The following is an 18,904-nucleotide window of genomic DNA, read 5'->3' as shown; positions in this document are numbered from 1 at the left end:
ATGTTATGATGGTTCTTGTAGATCGAAGTTGCATGTTAAACACTAGAGATGATGCCTTAGGGATACTTGGTGGTCCGAGATACTTGATGGATGTGATAAATGTAACATCTCGTTAATTGAAAGAACTAGAAAGAGTTAGAATTGGAAGTAGTCATTTTAGGAAAGGATGAAAATCTGGAAAATTTGTTAAGTTATGTTAAGTTTGGGTTTTTGGTCAACTTCAAGCGACCATAACTCCTAGTTTGGGATGAGTTAGGTATGCTTCCTGATACCGTAGGAACTATCTCGTAATAATCTTTCCAACGCCGCCGAGTTTGTGCGATTCTGAATTCGTATGAGTGAGATATGCCCATTTGCAGTTAGGCAGTTCAAATAAGGAAAGTCTAATTCGGATTTTTGAAGGGTAGTTTAGTCTTTTCCTTACCCAATTAATTAAATCCATTTTAGTAAATTATTTGGGGTCTAAACTGAGTTAGTTCAGTTTACACAATTAAGAAATACGCTAGGTCTTTCAGAGAAGAGAAAAAAGGAGAAAGGAGAAGAGAAGATCAAGATTCGTCAAGTTCTTGCCATTTTGGTGGTGGAATTCGCCAAGGACTCAATCCTACAAGGTATGTGAGACTCTCATAGCGTTGAGTTCATTCACCCACGCGCCAATCATTTTTGTTTCAGCGAAATTCGTTTCTAGAAAGTTGAAAGTATGTTGTTCTTGAATTATGTTCTTGAAGTTTTCTTTAGTTCTTGAGATTTGATGGGATTGTGGAGTTCATGATGGAATCGTGTCGATTTAAGAGATATTTTGAGTTAGATTCTTGTGTATATATACTGGGTATTTGACTCTATAGAGGGATTGAGAAAAAGAATCAGATTTAGGCGAATTGGGTGAGAAATCGAAGAAGAAAAAAGTCAAGCAGGTTTTGTCACGCAAGTTCGCGTCGCTGAATTGCTCCCCCGGTGTACAAAAATCACCTTCGCGTCGCGGTTAGGACGCGGACTCCTCTGTTTCAAAATTTAATTTTGCGATAAAAAATTTAAATACATCTCCGCTTCGCGGACTTGTTTCCAGACAGTGGTTTCTTGATCTTTTCTCATGTTTAGCTATCTAAAAACAATCCTAAACATCATGAGATATTTCCTATCACAAATAAAAATCCTTGAATCCATAATTCAATTCAATGAAAGTTAAGAGTCAAGTCAAGAGAAGTTCATAGAGTCTTCCAAAAGTCTTTTACAAATGTTTTAACTTTGTTTTAAGACTTGAGTTTTGATTTGAGTAAAGAGTAAAGTTTGAAGTTCATTTCTTCAAAAGAGTATATCGGGACTATGTATTCCCAAAGAGTAAAATGTTTTCACATTTAAAGAAGAAAGGAAACCTTGATTTCCAAAAGAGTCTTTGAGCTAGTTTTCAGTTAAAGAGTAAATGTTTTAAAGAAGAAAGGAAACCTTGATTTCCAAAAGTGCCTTTGAGCTAGTTTTTAGTAAAGAATAAAAGTAAAGTTCATTCTTCAAAGATTATATGAGAACTAAATATTCCTAAGAGTTAAAATATTTTCACATTTGAATAAGAAAGAAAACTGAGATTTCCAAGAGAGCTTTAGGCTAAGTTTTTGAGTAATTATCTCAAACCAAAGAAAGAGTTTTGCTTTTACAAACATACGAGCTAAGTATATTTGGGAGTAGTATTGAGCATCAATATGGGGACGAGTTTGAGTTCAGATAAATCACGTCTCCATAAACCATGTAGCCATCATATGTAGTAAAGGATCATATTTTTTAGATGACTCCCTTAGTGCTTTTTAGCATAGACTAGTGGATCCACTTAGTTAAGGCGTTCTATATGACTGCAAAGTATAGGACAGTTCTGGCAGCATGGGCAAGACGATGTATCACCACTTAGGCTCATAGTGGTGGTTGTCGGTTAAAGAAACTCCCACAGAAACTATATTACTTTATTATATGTGTAAAGTTGAGTTTGTTATTGCATTTTCTTTAACGAATTAATTTGTTTTCTACTGTTTTAAAGGCTTTCTATATATTGCATGTGTTTTATTGCTTTATATAAAGTTAAGTTATTCAGGAGTTGAGTAAAGCCAAGGTAAGTGTTTCTTTCAGATTCTTTCCAAGCTTAAGTTATGTTTAGCATTCCAACTCGCATACTCGTACATTCAATCTACTGATGCCAGTTGGCCTGCATTTTATTATGATGCAGACGTAGGTAACCAGGATCAACATCCAGCACCTCGTTGATCCAGTTGAGCACTCAGAGTCAGTTGGTGAGCCTCCTAGCTTTCTGGAGGATCCTTTTTATTACTTTAGTATTTTAGTTCATTAGGATGTCGTAGGTCTTGTCCCAACGTCCATCTCAGTTGTTTAGAGGCTTCATAGACAGAGTTAGTGATGCTAGTTCATGAGTCTTTACTTTCCCTATTCAGTTAAGTTGAGACTTGAGTTGTCACTTTGGCAGTGAATGTTATTCATTACATTCTAAATTATTTATTGAGCATTTTAGTTCTTCTTTTAAAGTATATTTATCTTGAGTAAAGTCTTCTGTTGAGTAGGTAAGCCAGGCCAAGAGGTTCTCTTGGGCCATCAATGGTTCTCGAGTGCCAGTCCCACCCAGGGTGTAGGTTTGGGGAGTGACAAACTTGGTTTCAGAGCACAGAGTTCAAGAGTCCTAGGGAGTCTATGAAGACGTGTCTGTAGAGTCCTAGTTATCAGTGTGAGTGTGAAGCGTGCCACATCTATAAATAGGAGGCTACAACATTTAGGAAATTCCTTCACTTCTTTCATACTAATATTGTGCGTTAGAGTTTTATCTCTAAAAAATTTCTTTCTAACTCATGTTTGCGTGTAACCGATTGTGAGTTGAACTGCTTTCATGAGGCGTTTCTTTCTTCGTGAGCTAAGAGAAGTAAAGAGATGGTTGCTGACATGTGAAGCAGGATGAGTTTATTCGTTGTTGGGTTGACTCGTCTATCAAGTAAGGAAAGAAAGGCAACAATGCTAATAGGTGCCATGGGCATAACAAGGTTGATGATCCATGTGCAACAAGTTGAGAAGGACCAACTGAAGGATAGATAAGAGTTCAAGAATAAGAGGGCTAAGACATCAGGGAATGAATCCGGGAAGCAAAAAAGTAATGTGAACCGGTCTTCTTTCCAACATAAGTAGAAAGGACCTGCTTCATCATTTGCTAGTGCACCTGCACCAAGGAATAAATGTGAGTACAATAGTCAGAATTCTCAGAACTTCAGAGCTAGACCTGTGCATTCGCAAGGTAGTAAAGCACAAAGAGGTACTAAGACTCCTGCATGTGCTAAGTGTGGTAGGAGCCACTCGGGCATGATGGCTCAACTGGTTGCTTCAACTGTGGCCAGAACGGCCAGTTTATAAGAGAGTGTCCTAAGAACAGGCAGAGTAATGGTAATGGGGGCAATAGAGCCTAGTNGAGTCCTAGTTATCAGTGTGAGTGTGAAGCGTGCCACATCTATAAATAGGAGGCTACAACATTTAGGAAATTCCTTCACTTCTTTCATACTAATATTGTGCGTTAGAGTTTTATCTCTAAAAAATTTCTTTCTAACTCATGTTTGCGTGTAACCGATTGTGAGTTGAACTGCTTTCATGAGGCGTTTCTTTCTTCGTGAGCTAAGAGAAGTAAAGAGATGGTTGCTGACATGTGAAGCAGGATGAGTTTATTCGTTGTTGGGTTGACTCGTCTATCAAGTAAGGAAAGAAAGGCAACAATGCTAATAGGTGCCATGGGCATAACAAGGTTGATGATCCATGTGCAATAAGTTGAGAAGGACCAACTGAATGATAGATAAGAGTTTAAGAATAAGAGGGCTAAGACATCAGGGAATGAATCCGGGAAGCAAAAGAGTAATGTGAACCGGTCTTCTTTCCAACATAAGTAGAAAGGACCTGCTTCATCATCTGCTAGTGCACCTGCACCAAGGAATAAATGTGAGTACAATAGTCAGAATTCTCAGAACTTTAAAGCTAGACCTGCGCATTCGCAAGGTAGTAAAGCACAAAGAGGTACTAAGACTCCTGCATGTGCTAAGTGTGGTAGGAGCCACTCAGGGGTGTGTCATGATGGCTCAACTGGTTGCTTCAACTGTGGCCAGAACGGCCAGTTTATGAGAGAGTGTCCTAAGAACAGGCAGAGTAATGGTAATGGGGGCAATAGAGCCTAGTCTTCTTCAGTTGCTCCACCAGACAGAGCTGCATATAGATGAACTACTTCACAGGTGGAAGAAGAAACCGTCTTTATGCTATCACTAGTCACCAAGAGCAAGAGGATTCGCCAGATGTTGTCACTGGTATGATCCGGGTCTTCAATTTTGATGTTCTTCCTAAGAAACTTCTTGAGCCCTTCAGTGTTTCTACACCTGTTGGTGAGTCTATTATAGTAGAGAGAGTCTATCGTGATTGTCCTATTTTCGTCTATCACAAGAACACCATGGCTGATTTAGTTGAGTTAGACATGGTAGATTTTGATGTCATTCTTGGTATGGATTGGCTTCATGCCTGTTATGCATCAATAGATTGTAAAACTCGAGTTGTCAAGTTTTAGTTTCCAAATGAGTCAGTCTTAGAGAGGGAAGAGCAGTTCAGCAATGCCAAAGGGTCGTTTCATTTCGTACTTTAAGGCGAGAAAGTTGGTTTCTAAGGGTTGTGTCTATTACTTAGTCTGAGTTAATGACTATAGTATGGAGATACCTCCTATTAAGTCAGTTTCAGTAGTAAAAGAGTTTCCAGAAGTATTTACTGATGATCTTCCCGGAGTCCCTCCAGAGAGAGAAATAGACTTCGGTATAGATATTCTTCCAGATACTCCTCCTATTTTTATTCCGACATACAGAATGACACCAACAGAGTTAAAAGAGTTGAAAGAGTAGTTGAAAGATCTCTTTGATAAGGGCTTTATTCAACCAAGTGTCTCACCTTGGGGTGCTCTAGTCTTGTTTGTGAGAAAGAAAAATGGTTCCCTTAGAATATGTATAGATAACGCTAGTTGAACAATGTTATTATCCAGAATAAGTATCCTCTTTCGAGAATTGATGATCTTTTCTATCAGTTTCAAGGTGCTACTTGTTTCTCCAAGATAGACCTCAGATCAGGCTACCATCAGTTGAGGATAAGGGAATGTGATATTCCAAATGCAACATTCAGGACTCGTTATGGTCATTATGAGTTCTTAGTTATGTCATTTGGTTTGACCAATGCGCCTGCAACATTCACGAACCTTATGAATAGAGTATTCAAACCTTACTTAGATATGTTTGTTATCGTCTTCATTGATGACATACTAATCTATTCGAGGAATGAAGAAGATCATGCTAGTCATCTCAAAATAGTTCTCCAAACTCTAAAAGATAGAGAGTTGTATGCCAAATTCTCTAAGTGTGAATTTTGGCTTGAGTCTGTGGCATTCTTAGGTCACATTGTGTCTGGAGAGGGAATTAAGTTGATACTTAGAAAATAGAGGCAATGAAGAATTGTCCTAAACTCACATCTCCAACTTATATTAGGAGTTTCTTGGGTTTGGCTGGATATTATAGAAGGTTCGTAGAGGGGTTCTCTTCTATTTCATTTCCTTTGACCAAGTTAACTCAGAAGACAGTGAAATTTCAATGGTTTGAAGCTTGTGAGAAAAGCTTTCAGGAATTGAAAAAGAGGTTGACTACTGCCCTAGTATTGACCTTACCAGAAGGTACTATATTGTGATGCATCTAGAGTTGGCTTGGGTTGCATTTTAATGCAAAATGGCAAAGTTATAGCTTATGCCTCCAGACAGTTGAAAGTTCATGAGACGAACCACCTAACCCATGACTTTGGCTACCGTAGTATTTGCTTTGAAGATATGGCGTCATTATTTGTATGGTGTTCATGTTGATATATTTACTGATCATAAGAGTCTTCAATATGTGTTTACTCAAAAAGAGCTTAATCTAAGATGAAGGAGGAGGTTAGAATTACTCAAGAATTATGATATGAGTATTCTTTATGACCCATGTAAGGCTAATATTGTTGTTGATGCTTTAAGCGGGTTGTACATGGGTAGTACCACCCATGTTGAGGAAGAAAAGAGAGAGTTAGCGAAAGATGTGCATAGGCTTGCGCGCCTGGGAGTCCGACTAATGGATTCCACAGAGGAATGAGTAGTGGTGATGAATGGGGCTGAATCATCATTAGTGTCAGAAGTAAAAGAGAAGCAAGACCAAGATCCTATTTTGCTTGAATTGAAGGCAAATGTTCATAAGCAAAACGTAATGGCCTTTGAACAAAGGAGAGATGGTGTGTTGAGATATCAAGGCAGATTGTGTGTACTAATGGTGGATGAACTCCAAGAGAGGATCATGGAGGAAGCTCATAGCTCCGGATATTCAATTCATCTGGGTTCCATAAAGATGTATCGTGACTTGAGAGAATTTTATTGGTGGAGTAGTATGAAGAAAAACATTGCAAAATTTGTTGCTAAGTGCCCGAATTGCCAACAGGTTAAAGTAGAGCACCAAAGTCCCAGTGGTATGACTCAGAATATAGAACTTCCGGAATGGAAATGGGAGATGATTAATATGAATTTCATCACAGGTTTGTCGAGGTCTCGTATGCATCGTGATTCTATTTGGGTGATTGTCGATAGAATGACAAAGTCAACCCACTTTTTGCCAGTAAAGACTACCCATTCAGCAGAAGATTGTGCTAAATTGTATCTTCAAGAGATGGTAAGACTTCATGGGGTTTCTACCTCCATTATTTCAGATAGATGTGTGCAATTTACTGCACGGTTTTGGAAGTCATTCCAAAAAGGCTTGGGTTGAAAGGTGAACTTAAGTACTGCCTTTCATCCTCCGACAGATGGGCAAGCAGAGCACACTATCCAGACCTTAGAGGATATGTTGAGGGCTTGTGTGATTGACTTCAAAGGTTATTGGGATGATCACCTACCTCTCATCAGATTTGCTTACAGCAATAGTTACCACTATAGCATCCAAATGGCTCCTTATGAAGCTCTTTATGGGAGAAGGTGTAGATCTCCTATTGAATGGTTCGAAGTTAGTGAAGCTGGGTTGATAGGACCAGATTTAGTTTATCAAGCTATGGAGAAGGTGAAGGTGATTCAAGAGAGGTTGAAGACAGTACAGAGATGTCATAAATCCTACACTGATGTTAGGAGAAGGGGGTTAGAGTTTGAAGTAGATGATTGAGTATATTTAAAAGTTTCACCCATGAAGGGTGTTATGAGATTTGGTAAGAAGGGGAAGCTTAGTCCCCCGTACATTGGCCCTTACAGAATATCGAAAAGGGTAGGTAATGTAGCTTATGAGTTGGAGCTACCATAATAGTTAGCAGCGATTCATACGGTATTTCATATTTACATATTGAAAAAGTGTATGGGAGATCCTTCACTTATCATACCAACTGAAGATATTGGGATCAAGGATAATTTATCTTATGAGGAGATTCATGTTCAGATTCTAGATCGCCAAGTTCACCAGTTGAGGACAAAAGAGGTTGCATCAGTCAAGGTTCTTTGGAGGAATCAATTTGTTGAGGAAGCTACTTGGGAAGCTGAGGAAGATATGAAGAAGAGATATCCGCATCTCTTTAAAACCGTAGAAGTTCCATACCAAGGTACTAATTCTCTTCTTAGTACTCTATAATTTATAAGTTGGCATGTTGTATTGGCATTGCTTGTTGGGTGTTTGAGTTGAATGTTAGATGTTCCACCATTAGCTTAGTAAGAGTAATCTCATCCGAGGATGAATGTTCCCAATGAGGAGATATTGTAACATCTCGTTAATTGAAAGAACTAGAAAGAGTTAGAATTGGAAGTAGTCATTTTAGAAAAGGATGAAAATCTGGAAAATTTGTCAAGTTATGTTAAGTTTGGGTTTTTGGTCAACTTCAAGCGACCATAACTCCTAGCTCGGGATGAGTTAGGTGTGCTTCCAGATACCGTAGGAAATATCTTAGAATAATCTTTCTAACGCTGTCGAGTTTGCGCGATTCCAAATTCGTATGAGTGACATATGCCCATTTGAAGTTGGGCTGTTCAAATAAGGAAAGTCTAATCCGGATTTTTGAAGCGTAGTTTAGTCTTTTCCTTACCCAATAACTAAAATCCATTTTCAGTAAATTATTTGGGGTCTAAACTGAGTTAGTTCAGTTTACACAATTAAGAAATACGCTAGGTCGTTGAGAGAAAAGAAAAGAGGAGAAAGGAGAAGAGAAGCTCAAGATTCGTCTAGTTCTTGCGATTTTGGTGGTAGAATTAGCCAAGAATTCAATCCTACAAGGTATGTGAGACTCTCAAAGCGTTGAGTTCATTCACCCACGCGCCAACCATGTTTGTTTCAGCAAAATTCGATTCTAGAAAGTTGAAAGTATGATGTTATTAAATTATGTTCTTAAAGTTTGCTTTAGTTCTTGAGATTTGATGGGATTGTAGAGTTCTTGATGGAATCGTGTCGATTTAAGAGTTGTTTTGAGTTATATTCTTATGTATATATACTCGGCATTTGAATCTATAGAGGAATTGAGAAAAAGAATCGGATTTAGGCGAATTGGGGTGAGAAAATGAAGAAGGAAAAAGTCGAGCAGGTTTTGGCACGCAAGTCCACGTCAAAGACTTGCTCCCCCACTATACAAAAATCACCTCCCCCAGTGTAAAGTTTGAAGTTCATTTCCTCAAAAGAGTATATCGGGACTATGTATTCCCAAAGAGTAAAATGTTTTCACATTTAAAGAAGAAAGGAAACCTTGATTTCCAAAAGAGCCTTTGAGCTAGTTTTCAGTTAAAGAGTAAATGTTTTCACATATAAAGAAGAAAGGAAACCTTGATTTCCAAAAGCGCCTTTGAGATAGTTTTCAATAAAGAGTAAGAGTAAAGTTCATTCTTCAAAGATTATATGGGAACTAAGTATTCCCAAGAGTTAAAATGTTTCACATTTGAGCAACAAAGGAAACTGAGATTTCCAAGAGAGCTTTTAAGTTAAGTTTTTGAGTAATTACCTCAAACCAAAGAAAGAGTTTTGTTTTTACAAACATATGAGCTAAGTATATTTTGGGAGTAGTATTGAGCACCGATATGGGGACGAGTTTGAGTTCAGATAACTCACGTCTCCACAAACCATGTAGCCATCATGAGTAGTAAAGGATCATACTTTTTAGATGACTCCTTAAGTGCTTTTTAGCATAGACTAGTGGATCCACTTAGTTAAGGCGTTCTATATGACTGCAAAGTATAGGACAGTTCTCGCAGCGTGAACAAGACGTTGTATCACCACTTAGGCTTATAGTGGTGGTTGTCAGTTTTTTAAACTCCCACAAAAAACTATATTACTTTATTATATGAGTAAAGTTGAATTTGTTATTGCATTTTCTTTAACGAACTAAGTTGTTTTCTACTGCTTTAAAGGATTTCTATATATTGCATGTGTTTTATTGCTTTATATTGAGTTAAGTTATTCAGGAGTTGAGTAAAGTCAAGGTAAGTGCTTCTTTCAGATTCCTTTCAAGCTAAGTTATGTTTAGCATTTCAATTCGCATACTCGTACATTCAATGTACTAATGCCAGTTGGCCTGCATCTTATTATGATGCAGACGCAGGTAACCAGGATCAGCATCCAGCACCTCGTTGATCCAGTTGAGCACTCAGAGTCAGTTGGTGAGCCTCCTAGCTTTCTGGAGGATCCTTTTTATTGCCTTCAGTATTTTAGTTCATTAGGATGTCGTGGGTCTTGTCCCGATGTCCATCTCAGTTGTTTAGAGGCTTCATAGAGAAAGTTAGTGATGTTAGTTCATGAGTCTTTACTTTCCCTTTTCAGTTAAGTTAAGACTTGAGTTGCCACTTTGGTAGTGAATGTTATTTATTAAATTCTAAGTTATTTATTGAGCATTTTAGTTTTTCTTTTAAAGTATATTTATCTTGAGTAAAGTCTTCCGCTGAGTAAGTAAGTCAGATCAAGGGTTCGCTTAGGCCAGCAATGGTTCTCGAGTGCCAGTCCCACCCAGGGTGTAGGCTCGGGGCGTGACAATAAATTAGGTATGAGTGATTGTTATGATTTTGGATAGGTCTTGGTGGTTGATTAGGTCAGGTTGATGATCGGCGGTCTGGTGCATAAATTATTTGGTGGGACTGTTTACGGTTATTAAGGGGATTTGGAACATATCTTATAAGGGGGATTGAGTCAAGGTAATTTAGCAGGAGTCTTGCAGGCGGTTTACTAACTTGGTCAAGGGCCAGGGGGTTGACATGGTACTTTAGGGAGAGTAGCAGGATAGTTAACGAGGTTAGTGGAAGGACTATGGGTTGGTAAAAATGAGTGATTTGTAAAATCTCTATATGATAGAGGGTTAGGTTATGACCTGATTAGAGGGTGAAATGACCTAGATGGTAGAGTTCGCAATGGAAGGAGGTGGGGTGATTTGAATTCTTTCTGATACCACCCAAGGAAAACCTCTAATTTAAATCCCAAATTGATGGGCTAGTGTGAGCTTATCCATGCAGTTGTGCACTCTTTGTATAAGAATCTATTTTCTGAAAGATCCTAGCTTTCGTACTTTGGTGGGTCTCTGAGATCCTTTCGATGACCTATGTTAAAAGGATATGTGTTTATGTCACTCTTAGAGGCCATTATAGACACAATATTTTGAGTTTCTTTTTGCAGCTTTCAGTCTCTAGCCCATAGGTTTGGCATATATATATATTCATGGTTTGCTTGGGTACCACGTTTGGTATGTGTTTAATTTTTCTCTTGAATGTAGGTTCCATAAGTGAATGTAGTTTACTTCTTCGTAATATGATTGTTATATGTTGGTCGATGAGTGGCGGGGAATTGTGTGTATATGTTATGATGGTTCTTGTAGATCGAAGTTGCATGTTAAACCCTGGAGATGATGCTTCATAGATCTTTGGTGGTCCGAGTTACTTGATGGATGCGATAAATTAGGTATGGGTGATTGTTATGATTTTGGGCAGGTCTTGGTGGTTGATTAGGTCAGGTTGATGATCGGCGGTCTGGTGCATAATTTGATTGGTGGGACTGTTTACGGTTATCAAGGGGATTTGGAACATATCTTATAATGGGGGATTTGAGTCAAGGTAATTTAGTAGGAGTCTTGTAGGAGGTTTACTAACTTGGTCAAGGGCCATGAGGTTGACATTGTACTTTAGGGAGAGTAGCATGATAGTTAACGAGGTTAGTGGAAGGATTGTGGGTTGGTAAAATGAGGGATTTGTAAAATCTCTATATGATAGAGGGTTAGGTTATGATCTGATTCGAGGGTGAAATGGCCTAGATGGTAGAGTTGGCAGTGGAAGGAGGTGGGGTGATTTTAGATAGGGTGTATGAGTCCCAAGGTAGTGTTATGTCATGCCCCGAGCTACACCCTGGGCGGGACTGGCACTTAAGAACCATTGTTGGCCCTAAGCGAACCCTTGTCCTGGTTTACTTACTCAGTGGACGACTTACTCGTGATATAAATACTTTAAAAAAAGTAAACTAAACTGCTCGATAATAAACTTAGAATATATTAAAATAACATTCACTGGCCAAAATGGCAATGTAAGTCTCAACCATCAAAACAGGAAATAAAAAGACTCAAGAACTAATATCTCTAACTGTCTGAAGCCTCTAAACAACTGAGATGGACGTTGGGTCAACACCCACGACATCCTGAAGCAAGGAGGCTCGCCAACAAACTCTGAAGCTTAGCTAGAATCAACGATGCAATGGATGTTGATCATGGTTACCTGTGTCTGCATCATAAAAAAAATGCATGTCAAATGGCATCAGTACATTGAATGTATGAACAAGTGAGAGAAAATCCAAATTAGAATTAAGCTTGAAACGAACTGAAGAAAAAACCTGGTCTAAACTCAACTGAACTCATTTTAATATAAAACGGTATAAACAAGTGCAATATAAAGAAAAGCTTTTTAAAACATGCATAACAACTCTGTGTATTTAGAAATACAATAGCAATTTTGTGTGTATGCAAAGATACAATGTAAACTCTGAAATGTATATAAAAATACAAAATGTTGTTGTGGGAGTTTCTCTAACCGACAACCATCACGTAAGAGCTATTGTGATGATACAACGTTTTGCCTCATGCTGCCAGGGCTGTCCTATACCTTGTCAAGGGTATAGAACCTGACTACCAAGTGAATCCACTAGTCTATACTAAAAAGCACTATGGAATCATCTAAAAAGTATGACCCTTTTCTACCCATGGTGGCTACATAGTTTATGGGGGCTGGGAGTTGTCTGAACTCTCCCCCATATCGGTGCTCAATACTACTCCCAAAATATAATACTAGCTCTTATGTTTAAAAACATAACTTTTTTCAGTGGTTTGAGATAATTACTCAAAACTTAGCTCAAAGGCTCCTTTTGGAAATCAAAGTTTCCTCTCTTGCTTAATTGTGAAAGCATTTACTCTTTACTGAAAACTAGCTCAAAGGCTCTTTTGAAATATCAGTTTCCTTTCTTATTTAAATGTGAAAACAATTGAAACTCTTTGGGAATACACAGTCCCTATATACTCTTTGAAGAAATGAACTTCAATCTTTACTCTTTACTCAACTCAAAACTCAAGGCTTAAAACAAAGTTAAAACGTTTGAAAAAAACTTTTGGAAAACTCTATGAACTTTTCTTGACTTGACTCTTAACTTCTCTTGACTTGAATCTTAACTTCCCTTGAATTTAATTATGGATTCAAGACTCATGATCTCATGTTATTGATGATTTCATGTTGTTTAGACGTACCTTAGAGTGTAGTAATCAACTGGGAAACATAGGTACGTTTTAAGGGAACTAGAACGGAAAGAAGTGGAAAGAAATAGATGACCTGGAGTCCCTGGCGCTCTGAGTGGTGCGGGGCGCTAAACCAAAACTTTAGAGTCTGGCTTGGGGCGCTCTGGCTGGTGCGGCGCCCCAGAGGCCAAACATCAGAGAACTTTGTGGGGCGCTCAGAGTGGTGCAGTACCCCACCTTTTTTCTCATATTTTTTACGAATTCTCTTGGTCGTTTTTCAACTCTAAACCATCTAAACTCAATTGGGTCTTTCCCCAAACACTTAGATTCAACTACATAACCAAAATATGCAAGAATCTACTCAAAACGATATTTAATTTCATGAATCTATCTCAAGAACTTCTCCAAACTTCAACAATCAAGATTTAAACGAAACTTTCAACAATATTCATCAAGAACTCATAAACTTTTATTTCAAGAACATAATTACGCTAAATCAAATCATGATTGGCGCGTGGGTGAACTAATCCAACGCTATGTGATCTCACATACCTCGTAGGGATCACCCCTTGACGAAATCCACAAGCAATTCTTCAAGAACTTGACGATTCCTTGCTTCTTCTCCTCTTTTCTCTTCTCTCAAAACCTTAACTTGGTTTGATAAAGCGTAAACTGAATCCAATCAGTTTAGACCCCAACTTAATTACCAAAAACGAAATTAATTAATTGGATAGCAAAAAGACCATAATACCCTTCAAAAATCCGGTTTTGACTTTCCTTATCTAGACAACTCAACTTCAAATGGGCATATCTCCTTCATACGAATTCGAAATCGCGCAAACTCAGCGGTGTTGGAAAGATAATTCAAAGATATTTCCTACGGTATCTTGCAGAACACCTAAATCATGTTGAGCTAGTAGTTATGGTCGTTTGAAGTTAACCTAAAACTCATACTTAACTTAATTTTGTCAAATTTCCAGATTTTTCATTCTTTCCAAAAATGACTCTTCGTAATTCTAGCTCTTTCTAGTTGTGGGTGTTACATCTTATTAGGCAGTGAAGGTGGTAATGTTAAGGATCAGGGTCATAATTATATCTCCAAATTCCATGTTTATTGATTATTTGCATGATATTATGTGGTGGAGTCGGGTCGACCGATAATGCCTACTAGTGCATGTTGTTTGTGCTGATACAACTTTTTCTATGCAACTTGGCATAGTTTGGTTGCATGGTTAGCGATGTTTTGTAAATAAAGACAATGATGATCTCCGACAAGTTCTACTCATCTTCCTTCATGGTGGGAGTTGTGTCTATTAAAATTAAAATCTTGTATTCTCTTAGAAGCTCTTGTACATGCTTAGACTAGTTTCTTGGGGAGGGTTTAGGGTATTTCTTGACAAAAGTATTATTATTTTGACCAAGTTTGAGTATTTACATATTTAAATAGGGTTTTAGCTTATATTTTTTTCACTTCCGCATTTAATGTCCCGATTTGGGGGCAAGGTTTCTCCTATCTAGGTGTTAGAGTAGGTGTTTGCTCGGCTCACTGGGTTAGGTCATGACAACCACCAACCACCTCTGTCATCGCAACCACCACCATTGTTGAACATTATTGTCAAATATCACACTTACCTTCTCCATCATTATAATTATATACCCATTGCCACCCCCTTGTCTTTGTAGACGCCGCCACCTTTACCACTACTATCAACCACTACCACCACAGTCAGTTTCCACTACTAATAAACTTTGTCACCACAACTAACACCACCATCGGCTACCACCATCCATTATTTGGTCATTACCGCCACCACCACCACCATTCACCACCATTATAACAATCACCACAACGCCAACCACCTAAATCGTCACAACTATCACCGCCATTATTACTAGCCATTAACAACCACTATTATCATTACCACCACCACTACAAATTATCTATACCATCACTACCAATCAGCGTAAGTATTTTTTTTATTAATTTTTATTTGAATTATTTATTTATTTAAAGATACAAATAAATTATATACATTTAGATATTGAATACTAAACCATTCTATTTATTCAGTGTTCCTAGAGACAATATTTTAATTATTCAGATGTACAAATTCAAACGTCTAAACTTTAATGGAAACAAATGAGACCTTATTTTGAGACAAATGTTTTTTACCTATGTAACACTTATTTTAGAATGGAGGAAATAACACAGTATCACATGCACAAATCAACTAGAATGGCACAAAATAAGGAAAAGAAAAAAGGAGAGGGGTGGAACATTCAATTATAATTTGTAGCTGGAGATCAGGATAGAGACTTGTTTATGGACTTCTTTTATTTTTTTATCAATTTGGTTAATGCACATTTAATTAAATTAATTGGTAGCATGTAGAGCTTTTGAAGCTATCATTAATGTGATGATTGGAATTTAGAACCATCAGAAATTGCAGTAGAGTTGACATTGAACTTAGATAACATATTTAGGAGGCAACCAAAACCAAAAGATTTGGTAAGGAGATTTTGATATTTTGGTAGGGAAATTCATTCTCAATTACAACTAAGGGGTGGCTTTTAGGTTTTTAGTTCAGCCAACAAAATGGGGCCAGCTTCTAGAAGTATTCTCCTGTCATTTCTTATTTTCTAATAAAATAAAAATTACGTTATTTAACATAGCTATCATATGTCATAAGATGTCTATCACTGTGACTGCTTGGAAGAGATATATTATACATATATTTCCTTCGAAGGGATTATAATTCAAAAAATAGTTAAAGATTGCTAACAAGTCTTAGAAGACTTAGAATATAATATATCAATATTCAGCTCTTAGAAGCAAGAAAAAACATTTGTCCATATATCATGGTTTTAAAAGAGTATCTCAATTTGAAAGCTTTTCTTCACAATAATAATTTCTCTTGATGCATGCAAAACACATGTGTGGGCTCTATTTTTTTTTTTTTTTTAACCGTGGTTTCCGGGTGTCGCTTTGCGAACCCGACTAGCTGTACCCACCGGGTGCCGCTGTGGGCTCTATTCATGTCTTCAAAAATAGTACTCTCTCCGTCTCGCTGAGATTATTTTTTTTTTAGAAATATTGTTACCTCTTATATTTTTGCACAACTCTTTGAAAAAATAACAACCGACCTTCAAGAGAGTCACAACCCCTTCATTTCCTATTCACACCTTCAAAACTCAACAAATACATCCCTAAATTCTCATCAAGTTTAGGAGTATTTTCAATACTTCTCTCGACTTTTTATTAAGAGTCACATGCTCATATTAGAGTTTGAGACCACTTGTTATGTTATGTCACAGATCAAGGGTATATCTAAGTTAAGTTAATCAAGTAGAAGGGTATTTTTAATATTGTCAATATATAGTTCGAAAACAAAACTACTAATTTACCCCAAATTCTCTTTATACAAAAATCATAAAATAGCCATATATAAGCAATGACAGATGGCAAGAATAACCAAACATAATTTCATGTTGGAAAATGCATGTATTATTCATATACTATTAATTTCATATACAAAACGACACATTTTATCAAACTCATAATTTTCCGAAAATCATAGAACTTAAGAAATATTATTTTACTACACTATATTAATTAATAAAAGAAAAAAGGGGCAGTTGAGAGGACAAAATCATACTTTAGAAGATTTCCGGGAGAGGTTTGAGAAAATTAAATAATTTAAATACCCTTGACAGCAAAGTATGAAGAAATTTTCGAACGTAAAGCAAGAAACTGTTGCATTCCACATGTATATTAAATTGAAAAATAATAATTAACACATAACAAACTATTCTTAATCATGCCATTAAAGTCAAATAGGTGGACAAGTCTGTTTCTCTTGTTAGCTAATACAACGACTAAATACTCTTTTTTAGTGTTGGAATTTTTGAATTGTTTCCAAGTACATTTGATTTAGTACATATTTTAATATAAAGTTTTTATACGTTTACATGGAATAATTCAATAAATGCATCAGTCTATATCAAAGTTCTCTGTATATTAAGGAGTAGTTGGTGATTGATAAATTAGTTATAACAAGGTTGAAAAACTCATTACTTTCATTCGCGTTCTCTAGCTAGTTGTAATGACTGGTGAAAAATTAAGCTGGAAATCAATGATTCCATGTTGTTACAAAGTGGATGATGAGTTTGTAAGATCTAAGAAACAGGACAAGAAACAAACTTCATTCCAGAGGCTAACACTTTTAGACTTTGATGATCCAAGTTCACCGTTATCGGCTGATGAACTCTCTAACTCATTCATTGGATCAAGCCTTATAAACTTTACATTTACTGATCTTAGAGAGGTTACACATCATTTTTCTTCTGCTAATTTTCTTGGTGAAGGAGGTTTTGGACCTGTGTACAAGGGATTCGTCGATGACAAGGTTAGACCAGGATTAAAAGCTCAGATTGTGGCTGTTAAGGTGCTGGATACAGAGGGTCTACAAGGTCACAAGGAATGGCTGGTGAGTTATGTTGTTTTTTCATTCGTGATCTTTTGTGTTTGTGGAGCGATATGGACTGTGAGCTAGGATTGAGATGTGATAATTGTTGTTATTATATATATATATATATATATACTTGGTTGAAATTAGTGAGTTTATTATGTAGACAGAGATAATATTCCTGGGGCAATTGAGGCATCCACATCTGGTAAAATTGATTGGATACTGCTGGGAGGATGATAATAGACTTTTAGTCTATGAATTCTTACCAAGAGGAAGCTTGGAGAATCAACTTTTTGGAAGTAAGTTTCCATATACATTCATGTGAATTTTGTGCATATATAAGGCTATCGCGAAATTGGATATAAAATTGATTCTGTTTTTTACATCATCTAAGTAGTAGTAGTATATACATATATGATTTTTAGCACTCAGAGAACCTGAAACCGAGTCGAGCCTTGATATATCTAGTTGTCAATCATGTTTGTATTTGTGGCATTATGCAGAGTTTTCGATCACATTATCGTGGTCAACAAGGATGAAGATAGCATTGGGAGCAGCAAAAGGTCTCGCGTTCCTCCATGAAGGAGACAAACCAGTCATATACAGGGATTTTAAGGCCTCAAACATCTTAATAGGTTCGGTAAGCACCTCGATGATCTCTTGCTGTTTTTATCCTGTAAGAAATGAAAAACAAACAGAGACACTTGAAACATGATCATCTGTGTTGTAGGATTACACTGCTAAACTTTCTGATTTTGGACTAGCAAAGGATGGGCCAGAAGGGGATGATACTCATGTTTCCACACGAATAATGGGAACACATGGCTATGCAGCCCCTGAATACATCATGACAGGTAAATTAACTCTTTGATTCAACAGAAAAATGATATACTTGTGACAATTAGCTAATTCATTGCTATGATTTCCAGGTCATTTGACGACAATGAGTGATGTATACAGCTTTGGAGTAGTTCTGTTGGAACTGCTGACAGGTAAAAGGTCTTTGGATAAGTCGAGAAGAGAAGGTGAACATAATTTAGTTGAATGGTTAAGGCCTTATCTAAGAGATCCAAAGAGAGTTGCTCGTGTGATGGATCGAAGACTTGAAGATGAATACCCTATGAAAGGGGCACAAACTGCAGCATTAGTAGCATACAAATGCTTAAATCATTATCCTAAGCCTAGGCCTACAATGGATGATGTTGTCAAGATTCTCGAAACTCTTCAAGATGAAAACAACAACAACATCGACACTTCAATCAGTGGTCCAATGATAACAATGACATTGAGTAGTGATTTTAGCAGTGGAAGTGAGCAAAATGAGGATGCTGCAGCACCAGAAAGGAATAGAAATAATGAGAGAAATCAAGGTTATGGCTGGAGGCATCGACTCAATAGACAGCGAATGGTGGCATCTTACTCAGATACAGCTCTTTATCGAAGACATTGACATGGTAAAGGCATTGCAGCGAACAATATAAGTAATTGCACTTCAATTTATAGATGCTACTAAATATTAATGCAGTAAGCAGAGTATATTGAAGGTATAAACAGCATACTAGTTTCCTGTTGAGGTATAAAAATGTAACATGATTTTCTCTTCTTCTTCAGTTGTTAGATATGAAATTGAAAAAAAAAAACAAGACTAAGCCAATTCTATT

The 18,904-nt window shown here is 37.1% G+C and overlaps 1 protein-coding gene and 1 pseudogene across 2 annotated transcripts; both read left to right on the top strand.

The window, feature by feature from the left end:
• The first annotated feature begins 3,665 nt into the window (after positions 1-3,665).
• Positions 3,666-11,098, top strand: LOC125842918 (uncharacterized; annotated as a pseudogene).
• A 5,722-nt stretch (positions 11,099-16,820) lies between these two features.
• LOC125842660 (serine/threonine-protein kinase RIPK) lies at positions 16,821-18,904 on the top strand. Of its 2 annotated transcripts, XR_007443935.1 has the most exons (6): positions 16,878-17,261; positions 17,407-17,542; positions 17,747-17,883; positions 17,974-18,097; positions 18,173-18,787; positions 18,818-18,904. XR_007443935.1 is itself a non-coding variant. In XM_049521983.1 (5 exons), the coding sequence occupies exons 1-5, from the start codon at positions 16,878-16,880 to the stop codon at positions 18,691-18,693; spliced, it is 1,302 nt and encodes a 433-aa protein (XP_049377940.1). In that variant the 5' UTR covers positions 16,821-16,877; the 3' UTR covers positions 18,694-18,904. The 2 variants fall into 2 exon arrangements, 1 of the variants encoding a protein (XP_049377940.1); XM_049521983.1 differs by having other exon boundaries at positions 16,821-17,261; positions 18,173-18,904.

This window comes from Solanum stenotomum, chromosome 10, assembly GCF_019186545.1.
Source record: "Solanum stenotomum isolate F172 chromosome 10, ASM1918654v1, whole genome shotgun sequence".
Taxonomy (NCBI): Eukaryota; Viridiplantae; Streptophyta; class Magnoliopsida; order Solanales; family Solanaceae; genus Solanum; species Solanum stenotomum.
The sequence above is the reverse complement of the archived record's forward strand: the minus strand, read 5'-3'. Positions and strand labels throughout refer to the sequence as shown.

What these genes read in the sequence shown, in the direction of transcription:
- LOC125842660 (XM_049521983.1), top strand. Translation starts at nt 16,878, where the DNA reads ATGACTGGTGAAAAATTAAGCTGGAAATCAATGATTCCATGTTGTTAC. An exon ending in GGAGAATCAACTTTTTGGAA is followed by an intron (nt 17,543 to 17,746) that starts GTAAGTTTCCAT and finishes GGCATTATGCAG; the next exon opens with AGTTTTCGATCACATTATCG. An exon ending in CAAACATCTTAATAGGTTCG is followed by an intron (nt 17,884 to 17,973) that starts GTAAGCACCTCG and finishes TCTGTGTTGTAG; the next exon opens with GATTACACTGCTAAACTTTC.